We start from the raw sequence: 10,552 nt of genomic DNA on the forward strand, positions 1-10,552 counted from the left end.
CTGGACTACTGGCTCGCTCTCTAAAGACGATTGAGAGGACTGAAACTGGTACGCTGATTGGCCAATAGTCATGTGAGAAATCATTATGAACCATTATGACCAACAGTGATGTCATACTTTTCACGTTAGGGCTATCTGCGCACGCGCAAAGGCTTTCAAATAAAGCAACACGAGGATGTTATACGAGGACAAGCATAATGTAAATCATTTTCGAACGAAACTAAAGTTAAATTACCGGAAATTAAGAGCAAAGCGAGGATCGTATTGACAAAATTATATATTCAAAAATATATGTGCAAAAATTGCTGTCGATACCTGCATTCTATTCTGGGAAAATCAAAAATATTTATCATTTCTCTACGACATTAATCTACGTTGAATTTTCCTGTCTTGATGAAGATTTATGAGGTATTGACAAACATATAGTGGCTGGGTGCAGAGAACGAAATTTCAAAAACAGCGAAAAGGATAAAACAGCCGCGTAGAACTTTTAAAATGACAAAAGACTTTCTAAAACAGTTCATTTTGTACAACCCTTTACATCGTATTGCAAGTCGCCAAAATATCAAATATCCGTCAGTTTCACAGCAACTTTTGCATGAAATACTTAGGTAGTTAAAATATCATTAAATATACCGGATCAGTTCAAATTTCATAATCAAATATCATATCCTGGTAGTACAAAACCGAAAAATAAAAACTCGAATATTTTGAGATTCAAAACAAATATTCACAAACTGTTTCAGAAAGTTTACTGTCATTTTGAAAGTTCCTTTCCATTAAACTATAATTCAAAGAGCAGATTTCTTTTCTTAAGCGAAAGCTGCTTTTTAATTTATATAGGAACTAGAGCTCAATTTTCTATAACAACCAATGTTTGTTTCTCTCTAGTTCATCAGTATATCATTACTTTGTTAGTGCGTATTTGACAAAACTATGTTTCAAATACGTAAAGTCAATCGATAGGATGATTTCTTATTCATTGATATGAACATGAAACTGGATAACGCAACCACGTATTAAATACAATATGAATACGGTGAATATCTGAAGTGAGATATGAGAGGTCAGTGGTTACCAGGTTTTATAAATGTTAGAAGTGTAATAATGCAATCAAGGCATTTGTATTTTTAAGCAGTTCTTTTGTGCGATTGTATCCCCAGAAAACATTTGATTTCAAAGGAACTTAATACGGCAAAAACACATATAAATATTGCCTCCCCCCCCCTTCCCCAACTAAGGAGCTGGCTACGTCATTGCCATTGAAACAGAACTTTAGGGTTTCACAACAGATGCGCTATCCAGGCCAATAAACATATCACTGTTTCTAATTAGCTATATTTAGTTTCAAATGCGCATGTCACCGGCAACAAACTTTCTATAAATTTCTTCAGTGAGGATATTGTACTCACCAGAAACGTCATCAAAGTAAAACAACTTATCTCGAACAAGCGTGGGATCAAATCCTTCCTTCTTCAAGACAGCCTTTTGGAATTTAAAAGTTCCTGTTACATCTACAGTGTTGGTAATCCTTAGGAATACGGGTTTGGCGTAGGAGGGTAAGAGTTCCCGTAGCTTCTGCGATAAAAACTTTACATCAATGACGTCATGTGGATCTTCAATGGCTGCCATTCCTGCTCGGCCTTCACATCCGGGAATTTCAACTCCATACACGACTACCGAGTTTAAACTTAGTACATTTGCCATGATTGCTTCAACTTCGGACGTGGACACATTTTCTCCACGCCATCTAAACGTGTCACCAAGGCGATCGTGAAAATAGACATATCCCAACTCGTCCCAGTAAACCGCATCGCCACTTAGGAACCATTGGTCGCCCTTTTTTAAAACATCGTGGGCAATTTTATTGTTTGTCGCTTTCTTGTTCACGTAGCCATCGAATCGACGTGTTTCATCACCTAAAACAAAATCAGGGTTGCAAATGAAGGCCCGGTTACATACAAAGGTATGGTTACATACAAAGGCAGGGTTACTGTGACTATCAAGTCGTCATACAACTTGGGAATAAACAATTTAATGAAATAAACCAAATTACAATTTACTACTGTCCTTAAAGTAATTTAATAAGTACAAAATCAGGGTTGCAAATGAAGGCACGGTTGCAAACAAAGGCACGGTTACATACAAAGGCAAGGTTACTGTGACTATCAAGTCGTCATACAACTTGGGAATAAACAATTTAATGAAATAAACCAAATTACAATTTACTACTTTCAAATTACTGTTTTCAAATTACTTTAAGGACAGTTTGGTTCCACGTACAACATTCAACAACAACAATTTGTCATTTTACTCTAACTAAACAACAACACCCTTTTAAACGTCACTTCCTGCTCCCCATTCCGTCCAAAGCGGCAATTCATACGGTAGCCACGGTTACATACAAAGGTAAGGTTGAAAATACACGCATGGTAACAAAAGAAGGCATGGTTACAAATGAAGGCACGGTTACATGCAAAGGTACGGTTACATACAAAGGTAAGGTTGAAAATACACGCATGGTAACAAAAGAAGGCATGGTTACAAATGAAGGCACGGTTACATGCAAAGGTACGGTTACATACAAAGGTAAGGTTGAAAATACACGCATGGTAACAAAAGAAGGCATGGTTACAAATGAAGGCACGGTTACATGCAAAGGTACGGTTACATACAAAGGTAAGGTTGAAAATACACGCATGGTAACAAAAGAAGGCATGGTTACAAATGAAGGCACGGTTACATGCAAAGGTACGGTTACATACAAAGGTTGAAAATACACGCATGGTAACAAAAGAAGGCATGGTTACAAATGAAGGCACGGTTACATGAAAAGGTACGGTTACATACAAAGGTAAGTATGAAAATACACGCATGGTTACAAAAGAAGGCGCAGTTACAAATGAAGGCACGGTTACATGCAAAGGTACGGTTACATACAAAGGTAAGGTTGAAAATACACGCATGGTGACAAAAGAAGGCGCAGTTACAAATGAAGGCACGGTTACGACAAAAGGAATAAATACAAATAAGGGGGATTCTCAGAACTAAAAGCATGGTTATAAAAACAAAGCGGAAAACAAATCATGCGATTCAAATTAACACAAGTGAACATACAACATATTTATAGCTAGTATAATTTAAAAGATGAGAAAAGTTAATATGAGACGAACAAACTAGACGTATAGTTAACATGTTCACTCGCTTTCAAACATTTTCAAATAGAAAGAGAGAGAAAAAAATCATTTGCAAAACGAAACAAAGGCCAGAGAACTTATTCAAGTGAATCTTTTCAAAAAGGCTTTTAGCTTGTAGGTTATAACCGAGGTTTATACCCGTGGTCTTCAAGCCCCAGTAAAGTTAATCTTTATACATGAACCACGTTAATTATACGAATAAACATGAAGACAGACTAAACAACCTACCAGCGACAATTTTACCAGCGATTTGACCAATTTCTCCAGGTTTGCATGGAATGCAAAAGCCATCCGATCCACGCAAAAGTTGCCCTGTGCCCATCTCAACCTTGAAAATTTTTACAATAGGTACAGAAGAAATGACGGGTATAAATCCAATAGCACCCGAATGCCCGTCCAGGTTAACCAATCCAACATTTCCTTCAGTCGCGCCGTAAAATTCCACGATACGAGGTATGTTAAATCTTTCCTTAAACTCGTTCCAAATCTGAGGTCGCAGACCGTTACCAAAGATCACAGAAAGCGAGTGCTTACGTTCGCAATCTTTTGGTGGCTGAGCAAGGAGATAACGACAAATTTCGCCAATATAAATTGCACGCTTAATGGAAAAAAAAAGATGAAATTTCAACGAGTTGTTTTCAAACTCTACTTCAACGAAGTGAAAAAATTTTTATAAGTTCAACAATCCGCATAATCGTAGTTACCGTTGCTTTGTATTTAATACAGTCGTCCCAGAAGCATCTTGCAGAAAACTTTTTGCGCACGACGAGGGTTGAACCGCGTATCAAAGTGCTTCCAGCGCCTAACATGCCTCCACTAGTATGGTACAGCGGTAGTGCACAGTAGAGAACCACATCTGGCTTGCTATTACTCAGTATTGAAAAACCAATAGCTACATTGATAAACCTGAAAAGGAAATCAAACTATAGAACTCACAATTGCAGGCAATACTACTACTAAAACGCAAAGTTTGAAAAAGTCTTACACCGCTTTAAGCTAGAGTGATTTGTTTCTTTGAAAAGTAAAATCTGGTGCATTTATTAGATTTGACTTGAGTTCTCACAAGCTCCAAGTTCTCACAAACTCCAGGCTAGCAATTTTATCAACAGTTAAGTAAAAACAAAATATTCATCCTTTCATGTTCTATGTGAAAATTTTGGCTTAAAAACCATGCACATTTACTAAACTATTGATCTGGAAAAAACCTACCTGACATGTCTTATCACTGATGCTTTTGGAAAGCCCGTGGTTCCAGATGTATAGATATAAAACAAAATATCTGAAATAAAATCAACATCAACGACTGTAAAATAGCAGCAAACCAATTTTACCAATTCAAATCCTTGTGAATCTCAAGGAAAACATAAACATACCTTTGTTGCTTATCATATGTTTCACAGTTGGCGCAGAATGAGATGAAGACTTTAAATTTTTCAAAAGATTTTCTGACTGAAGACCACTAAAAATGCCATCTCCAAACTCATACAGTCTCACATCAGATATACGTGGTAAAATGTCCGAAACTGCATCTGCAAGAGCAAGAATTCAAGCAATTCTATCTTCTTCCAAGTTATTTTCCATTTCAAATATTCATACCTGCCAATTCACATGAATAAATCAAACCCTTGGCTTTTGAAATCGATACACAATGCACAAGTGAGTCTTTCCTGAGGTTGTAATTCACCAAAGCGCTGATGACACCAATTTTGGCAAGACCAAGCCAAAAAAACACAAACTCAGGCCTATTTTCCATGAATATTGCAACCACATCCCCTTTAGAATAACCCACACTTTGAAAATAGTTTGCCACTTTGTTTGAGAAACACTCGACATCTCTAAATGTCCATTTCTTGTCTTCAAACATAAATGCTACTCTGTCAGGATAGTTGGTCACGGTTTTAGAAAATAAGTCGCATACAGTAAGTTGCTGGCGAATCACTCTTTTGAACTGTAACTGATGCTTTATGTGAAATATTATCAACCTACAAAAAACATTTAAAACAGTCATGCTTAAGTGATGTGCTCAGAACTAAAACATTCAGTGAATTTTATCTGGCTAACACAAAGACACAATTAAAAGATTCTGTTGCACACACTTTCATGTTTCTAACTTCATCAGCAGTTCTAAATTTAAACGGTTTTCTACGTTTAAAACTTAAGTCACACAACCATACCAAGGTATCGATACGTTTCATGAAAAATGTTGCAATTCCAAGCTCTCCCAAAGTTACATCTTCAATATCTTTGAGACAACAAACCTCAAATCCCTAGGAAAAGTAAGCCAAAGAAGTCGGAAAAATCTCCAACCACCAGTCGCCAGATAAATCATAAAGGTGACGAAAAATGCTAGCGAAAAGGATATTCCTAGCCAACCTATTTGAATCGCCATCATGGCCAGACCAATGGAGAATTTATAAGCCATCTTGTTGGCACGAATATGTCGCAAATATTTTGAGGAGATGGAAAGTTTTCGATGTCCACAACAAATCATTTAGTGTACGAAAACGTAGTATCAATTAGCAATTGTTCAGGAGGTGTGTTGGAAGTCCTTGATCATATCAATATTCAAGATTGGTTCAAAATACAATGGTACAATGAAATACAATACGATGTCACTGTACGATATAAAAATCTAGCCTTTGTCAGACTGAACCAAACGAAAATCTAATCCATATAAACGTAGGCGTACTCGTAGTGCCCATATCATAACATAAACTTCGACGAAATAAACAATTTATGTAGAGTTGATGATTTTAAAGCTTGATTCACACCATAAGACGGTAGTGGCTAAGTGCAGAAGAGATCCCCGGGAAAAGATCTCCGGGAAAACACCTACGGGAAAAGACTTGCGAGAAAAGACCCACGGCGATAAAGTGTTTTAGGAGCATTGAATTTTTCCAAAATTCAGGCGTGAAACACTATTGCTCATGAAATTTTTAAAACATTATTACTCATGAAAAATTACTCAAAAATAACAAAGCGATTTTTCTACTGATAACATGCAAAATTATGTCGCCCTTACTTGTCACGTCAAATGAGTTCTTACCCACCCCCTCCAAAAACAGAACCAAGCTACGTCTAAAGCCTGGTTCTCGTATAGTCGTCCGATTCGTTTCAGTCTTGCCAAAATTTCACAGACGACCAGTGCGACTGTATGAGAACATTTCAGGGGCGACCGGGATGACCTCAAATGACTCACACGACTAAAACGAAGAGGGTTGCTTGGATAGAACTTTGCTCTATCCGGACGACCGAACGACCGAAATGCAAGTGACCTTTTTACGGCAAAAAACGATTTAAAGAAGAAAATAACTAGCGAAAGACTTTGTCTTTGATAAATAGCACAGTCTCTCGGCAGCGCTTGTACGAATATATGAGAATTCCGTAGCTTGAGTCGTCCCAGTCATTTTGAAAAACAACAAAACAACTCGGAACGACTCGGATGATTCAAGCGACTTAATGAGAACAGGGTTTAAAAGAAAAGGTGCGATGAGGCATTTGCTGAAAGAAGAACAAAAGATGAACAATAGAAAAATTAAAAAAAGTTTCTGACTCAAGATTTTCGTGTGAACCAGACATTAATTTTTATATTCTCGCGAGACTTACAAAGACAAAAAAGAGGAATGTGTTTTTGTTCATTGTTTGATTTATCCTTAGCTTTTCTTATGCTTGTGCTTATGTCAACGCTAATGTTTTGCGTTTAATAATTCAACAACCCTTGTGCTTGTCAGCTTGTGCTCATTTCATTTTGGACTGCTGGCATGACGGGTCAATAAGAAGATAGCCATCTCATTTTGTAACTTTGGCATCAAATTAAAGCTGTACTATGGATATGAAAATCATCTTTTCAATTACAACAATCGGTTGAGAAATTCAGATTTAAAAAACAATTCAAAAGGAGAACAGGATGAGCCGCCAGTAATGAGCCATTCATTTAATCAGAGATAAAAAAGAAGATAGATTGCAGTGTCGTGAGTGTTATCGCAAGAACTTTTAAAATAAAAAGGGATAAGCAAAAAAAAACTATGCAGTTTAACATACTAAAATATTTGATCGAATTGCAATATTAAAATACCAAGAAATACGCTAATGATTAATGCTTTAATGTCAGACGTGCTTGGTCGTCAATATTTAATGTCATCCTGTACTTTCAAGGTCATTTTCATTGCTTCCCTGTTTTGTCTTTTTTTAGAGAACAAAGTCGTCTTCAAATTCTTCTTCAAAGCGTCCTCAAAGTGTTGCAAAGACAAGCAACACTTCAAATTCTTTCCGAACTCTTGAATTTCTCGCAGCGTGGCCGTAAGAAATAGGCATAAAATCAGGAGACTCATTTCCATTATCACAGCAGTTTTGATTTCTTCAGTGATCTTTTTCAGCGTCAAGCTTATCTGAAGTGATTTTATTGCTTAAACCGAGCAACATGGGATTTGGAGGGATAAAAAGATGGCCAAGAAGCTGCTGTGCTAAGGAAGAATTAGTTACCTATGAAAAGGAAGTTAGAAGTCCAAAACGAGCTTTTCAATTCATCCAAAGACCAAACTCTTACTCCTTGACATTAGTTGACTTTTTAAAGAAAACACCTAAAAAACGTAACAATGGAAAACCAAAAATGTCGAAATGCGTTTACTTGAATCATACCCTGTTTTATTGGCAAAAATTAGAGAAAAATATCAAATAACAGTTCTTCATATATATTTATTGAGCTAAACGAAAATCGTTCACATTTTTTCATGTTTAGTTACAAACACATACAATTAACACATAAAATAATCAAAAGTTTCTACCTGTGAATGAACGTGAGCTAATCCTTCTACAATCTCGAGGAGAAGCTGTCACATTCTCTGTTTGTCCTTTACTATCCCTTTTCAATAACATTCTTTAGAGTTCTCTTCTCATAATACTCCATTCGTATATACATTGGGTTTGCATAGTACACTTTGAATCTTCTGGCAAAGATATTGTGGTGATTGCTTCTTCTTCACATTCGAAATCAGATTCTTCGACCTAAAAGAAAGACGCTGGTAGTTATTTTTGCATATCTTTATCAACATCATGAAGAGTTCTCACTACTATATACCACGTAAGCCAACGAGCTTCCAAACTGTCTATGTAATTCATTGATACACCTAATGAACATATCTTCAGAAGACTCGCTGTTATTCATGGATTGATTTTGCATTGGAACCTCGTTCTCGCTATCAGAGCAATTTTGACAGCGATAATGTGCAAAATTACATCGCGCTTATTTTTCAGACCAAATAAATCCTTACTCCCCAGGCATTTGCTCAAAGAAGAACAAAAAAAGAACAATAGAAAAATCAAGAAAAATTTCTAATGCCTTTTCTTTGTAAACCTCTAGAGAAATAGAGACAAAATCTTTGTGTGACTTTTTAATTCTCGCAAGACGTAAAAAAACAAAAAAATGAAATTTTCTTTTGTTCATCGCTGGGTTTATGCTTGTGCTTATGTCAATGCTAATTTTTTGCATTTCATAATTCATCGACACTAATGCTTGCGCTCATTTCATTTTGGAATTTGCTATTTTGGCGTGGTATTACTAGGACTGCTTGCAAGACGGGTTTAAGAGAAGATAACCATCTCACTGTGTAACTTTGGCATCGAAAGCTGCCCTATAGATATCAAAATAATCTTTTCAATTAAACCATTGTTTTTAAGCAACTATTTGAAAAAGATAATTCCATAATGATCTGTTTATATAACAAGAGTAGATACAAAGAAGAACTGCGTAGTATACAAGAACTCTTGAAACAAAGACGATTGAGCCAAACAAAAACTATGACGTTTAACATCCAGAAATACTTGATTGAAATACCAAGAAATACGCTAATGATTAATGCTTTAATGTCGGACGTACTTGGTCGTCAATATTTATGTCATCCTATACTTTCAAATTCATTTTCATTGCTTCACTGTTTTGTATTTTTGTAGAGAAAAAAGCCGTCGTCAAGATGATGCTGCTGATGGAAAAGATAGTTCATCTTTTGAGACATCCTTCTTCATTCTACATATCAATTATTGACTGACCAACAGACAACAGCTAGAGAACATTACTTGTAAAAATATGGCTTCCAGCTTATAATTCTATGTCTATTTGTTCATTCTGTATTCACTGGCACTTTTATACCATTGTATAATGTTAGAGAAGTTAGCACAAATCAAAGTTAACATTCTTGTTGACATGTTAACATGGAAGTGCTTGTTGCGAACGTTCAAAAATGCTCGGACCTTGCGTCATGCATGTAACATTAAAATGAAATCATAGTTATAAATATATAGATCCATCGTGAACTGCAAAAAGATATTGCAATACAATGGCAGAATATTGCAAAATCTTCACAAATTTAATGTCTATTTGAAGTGATTACCGTATCGGTCAAAAAAGCTATGAACGTTTAATACATAGTCAAAATTGGCACTGTTATAGCATTGAGGGATGTTTTAACAGTGTTCTGTGTCCACATAGATGTACCGATAAAGCTTTTTGGAAAAATCTGACTGTGATTTCATGAAGCTTTCTCTCCAAATGTTTACAGTTTACAGCTGTTTTGGCAAATCATTGTAAAGTACGAGATTAAACTCAAATTTGAGCTGATCTTCTGCAAACATTGGTTTCATAAAAAACATAAGAGTTTACTGTTTGTCATGAATGTATTTTAATAATTACTTTTACAGACATACACGGCAACAGATGCAGATTACAGACCTGCATGGCGACAGATGCAGATTACAGACCTGCATGGCAACAGATGCAGATTACAGACGTGCATGGCAAATGGAAGGCAGCGGTACGTGTTTGTTTGTTTCTTTTTTTTTTCGTCAGACCATTAACTTATTTTTCAGTATTTTATAGATGCAGTGAGCGAGAAGATGAAGAAGAAGACATGGGTATATGTTTGTTTGTTTTTTTTCTGCTCAAACTTGTTCTTTAGGCTTTTCGTCAGATATGGAGAACCAAAAGATTGAATGGAAGAAGCTATGACTGTAAGTCTCTGTCTTTTTATCATTCATTAAACTATTTTTGGAATAAATATTGTGACTTCCTTTCTCCAATGTTTGCAGATGATCAATGACAAATTTTGCTCAGTATGAAAAGGGTGAACGTCATTAGCAAAATTACATGTAAACTCAAAAACACAGAGTATTTCCAATATTCTTACTAAATTAGAGAGTTCCCTCGCTCTCTAATTTAGGAAAGAAGTTCTGCACAAAGTTGATATATTCCAAAATAGACTTCTGCCACCTATTTTGGAATTTAGAACAGCTTTGTACAAAATATTTTCACAGCACACTTTTCATGACCTGAGCAATTTTTGCCATTTAACTAAGATCCTACT

The 10,552-nt window shown here is 35.9% G+C and overlaps 1 protein-coding gene across 1 annotated transcript; it reads right to left on the reverse strand.

Annotated features, from left to right (window-relative positions):
• Nucleotides 1–259: 259 nt before the first annotated feature.
• LOC124438999 (long-chain fatty acid transport protein 4-like) lies at nucleotides 260–5,989 on the reverse strand. The gene is made up of 7 exons (XM_046989192.1): nucleotides 5,456–5,989; nucleotides 4,794–5,179; nucleotides 4,571–4,726; nucleotides 4,407–4,476; nucleotides 3,902–4,103; nucleotides 3,426–3,795; nucleotides 260–1,919 (listed from the first exon to the last, which is right to left on the reverse strand). Exons 1-7 carry the CDS (start codon nucleotides 5,686–5,688, stop codon nucleotides 1,348–1,350), a joined length of 1,989 nt encoding a protein of 662 aa, XP_046845148.1. The 5' UTR covers nucleotides 5,689–5,989; the 3' UTR covers nucleotides 260–1,347.
• Between the last annotated feature and the right edge of the window lie 4,563 nt (nucleotides 5,990–10,552).

This window comes from Xenia sp. Carnegie-2017, unplaced genomic scaffold, assembly GCF_021976095.1.
Source record: "Xenia sp. Carnegie-2017 unplaced genomic scaffold, XeniaSp_v1 HiC_scaffold_19, whole genome shotgun sequence".
In the NCBI taxonomy this organism is placed as follows: domain Eukaryota; kingdom Metazoa; phylum Cnidaria; class Anthozoa; order Malacalcyonacea; family Xeniidae; genus Xenia; species Xenia sp. Carnegie-2017.

What these genes read in the sequence shown, in the direction of transcription:
- LOC124438999 (XM_046989192.1), bottom strand. Translation starts at nt 5,688, where the DNA reads ATGATTTGTTGTGGACATCGAAAACTTTCCATCTCCTCAAAATATTTG. An exon ending in ACATATGATAAGCAACAAAG is followed by an intron (nt 4,477 to 4,570) that starts GTATGTTTATGT and finishes ATTTTATTTCAG; the next exon opens with ATATTTTGTTTTATATCTAT. An exon ending in GTATTAAATACAAAGCAACG is followed by an intron (nt 3,796 to 3,901) that starts GTAACTACGATT and finishes TTTTCCATTAAG; the next exon opens with CGTGCAATTTATATTGGCGA.